The 2485-nt window shown below is 45.0% G+C and overlaps 1 protein-coding gene across 1 annotated transcript; it reads left to right on the top strand.

Moving 5' to 3' along the window:
• The first annotated feature begins 444 nt into the window (after window positions 1-444).
• On the top strand, window positions 445-2370 carry LOC138861207 (putative per-hexamer repeat protein 5). The gene has a single exon (XM_070120113.1). It carries the CDS (start codon window positions 445-447, stop codon window positions 2368-2370), a length of 1926 nt encoding a protein of 641 aa, XP_069976214.1.
• Window positions 2371-2485: the final 115 nt, after the last annotated feature.

Raw genomic sequence — 2485 nt, 5'->3', positions numbered from 1 at the left:
CAACTTGCGCATACGTAGCAATACAGTCCAGCCAGATAATTACCTGTACGGCTAGTAAATTCTATCCATGGTAAATAAGATATGAATACACATAAACATTTTAACCTATACTTTGAGCATGAGCCAATACAGACACGTAAATTATTGAGCGGAGAAATGGTTAATGGAATTTGATAAATAAAACTTGTAAATGAATGGATCATCTAATGTGATTACATGATCAATAAATATATTGATAGTTGAAAACGTGAGGCCAAAGCAACCTTCCAGTATTAACGCAGACTATTGTATTATTACCGCGTCGGGCACACACACCCAGACGACGACGCAGACGACACACACATACAATTCTTGCAATGAGGTATCGGGTGAATCCCATTACGGCCATCAGCTTCGACAGGAACACATGGAGCTGCAAAGAGTTCCGATGAAATTTTCAAGGGAATGGGGACAGGGAGTTCCGATGAAATTTTCAAGGGAATGGGGACAGGGAGTTCCGATGAAATTTTCAAGGGAATGGGGACAGGGAGTTCCGATGAAATTTTCAAGGGAATGGGGATTGGGAGTTCCGATGAAATTTTCAAGGGAATGGGGACAGGGAGTTCCGATGAAATTTTCAAGGGAATGGGGACAGGGAGTTCCGATGAAATTTTCAAGGGAATGGGGACAGGGAGTTCCGATGAAATTTTCAAGGGAATGGGGACTGGGAGTTCCGATGAAATTTTCAAGGGAATGGGGACAGGGAGTTCCGATGAAATTTTCAAGGGAATGGGGACAGGGAGTTCCGATGAAATTTTCAAGGGAATGGGGACAGGGAGTTCCGATGAAATTTTCAAGGGAATGGGGACAGGGAGTTCCGATGAAATTTTCAAGGGAATGGGGACAGGGAGTTCCGATGAAATTTTCAAGGGAATGGGGACAGGGAGTTCCGATGAAATTTTCAAGGGAATGGGGACAGGGAGTTCCGATGAAATTTTCAAGGGAATGGGGACAGGGAGTTCCGATGAAATTTTCAAGGGAATGGGGACAGGGAGTTCCGATGAAATTTTCAAGGGAATGGGGACAGGGAGTTCCGATGAAATTTTCAAGGGAATGGGGACAGGGAGTTCCGATGAAATTTTCAAGGGAATGGGGACTGGGAGTTCCGATGAAATTTTCAAGGGAATGGGGACTGGGAGTTCCGATGAAATTTTCAAGGGAATGGGGACAGGGAGTTCCGATGAAATTTTCAAGGGAATGGGGACAGGGAGTTCCGATGAAATTTTCAAGGGAATGGGGACAGGGAGTTCCGATGAAATTTTCAAGGGAATGGGGACAGGGAGTTCCGATGAAATTTTCAAGGGAATGGGGACAGGGAGTTCCGATGAAATTTTCAAGGGAATGGGGACTGGGAGTTCCGATGAAATTTTCAAGGGAATGGGGACTGGGAGTTCCGATGAAATTTTCAAGGGAATGGGGACAGGGAGTTCCGATGAAATTTTCAAGGGAATGGGGACAGGGAGTTCCGATGAAATTTTCAAGGGAATGGGGACAGGGAGTTCCGATGAAATTTTCAAGGGAATGGGGACTGGGAGTTCCGATGAAATTTTCAAGGGAATGGGGACTGGGAGTTCCGATGAAATTTTCAAGGGAATGGGGACAGGGAGTTCCGATGAAATTTTCAAGGGAATGGGGACAGGGAGTTCCGATGAAATTTTCAAGGGAATGGGGACAGGGAGTTCCGATGAAATTTTCAAGGGAATGGGGACAGGGAGTTCCGATGAAATTTTCAAGGGAATGGGGACAGGGAGTTCCGATGAAATTTTCAAGGGAATGGGGACTGGGAGTTCCGATGAAATTTTCAAGGGAATGGGGACAGGGAGTTCCGATGAAATTTTCAAGGGAATGGGGACAGGGAGTTCCGATGAAATTTTCAAGGGAATGGGGACAGGGAGTTCCGATGAAATTTTCAAGGGAATGGGGACAGGGAGTTCCGATGAAATTTTCAAGGGAATGGGGACAGGGAGTTCCGATGAAATTTTCAAGGGAATGGGGACAGGGAGTTCCGATGAAATTTTCAAGGGAATGGGGACAGGGAGTTCCGATGAAATTTTCAAGGGAATGGGGACTGGGAGTTCCGATGAAATTTTCAAGGGAATGGGGACTGGGAGTTCCGATGAAATTTTCAAGGGAATGGGGACTGGGAGTTCCGATGAAATTTTCAAGGGAATGGGGACTGGGAGTTCCGATGAAATTTTCAAGGGAATGGGGACAGGGAGTTCCGATGAAATTTTCAAGGGAATGGGGACAGGACCTTGCCTTGTGAAGCAAGGCAGCTCTAATGATAAAGTCTCTGAGAGTAGACCATATAGTATTCTAATGTGTAGGTAAAATTTGAGAAAAGTCACCGAACATTTCGACATGTTAGACACAGCTGAAATTGGATAGTAAGGATCTCGTAATATTTGGCAACTACAAATCGCATTTCAGTAATAACCTACAATTG

This window comes from Penaeus vannamei, unplaced genomic scaffold (assembly GCF_042767895.1).
Source record: "Penaeus vannamei isolate JL-2024 unplaced genomic scaffold, ASM4276789v1 unanchor2876, whole genome shotgun sequence".
Classification (NCBI taxonomy): domain Eukaryota; kingdom Metazoa; phylum Arthropoda; class Malacostraca; order Decapoda; family Penaeidae; genus Penaeus; species Penaeus vannamei.
The sequence above is the reverse complement of the archived record's forward strand: the minus strand, read 5'-3'. Positions and strand labels throughout refer to the sequence as shown.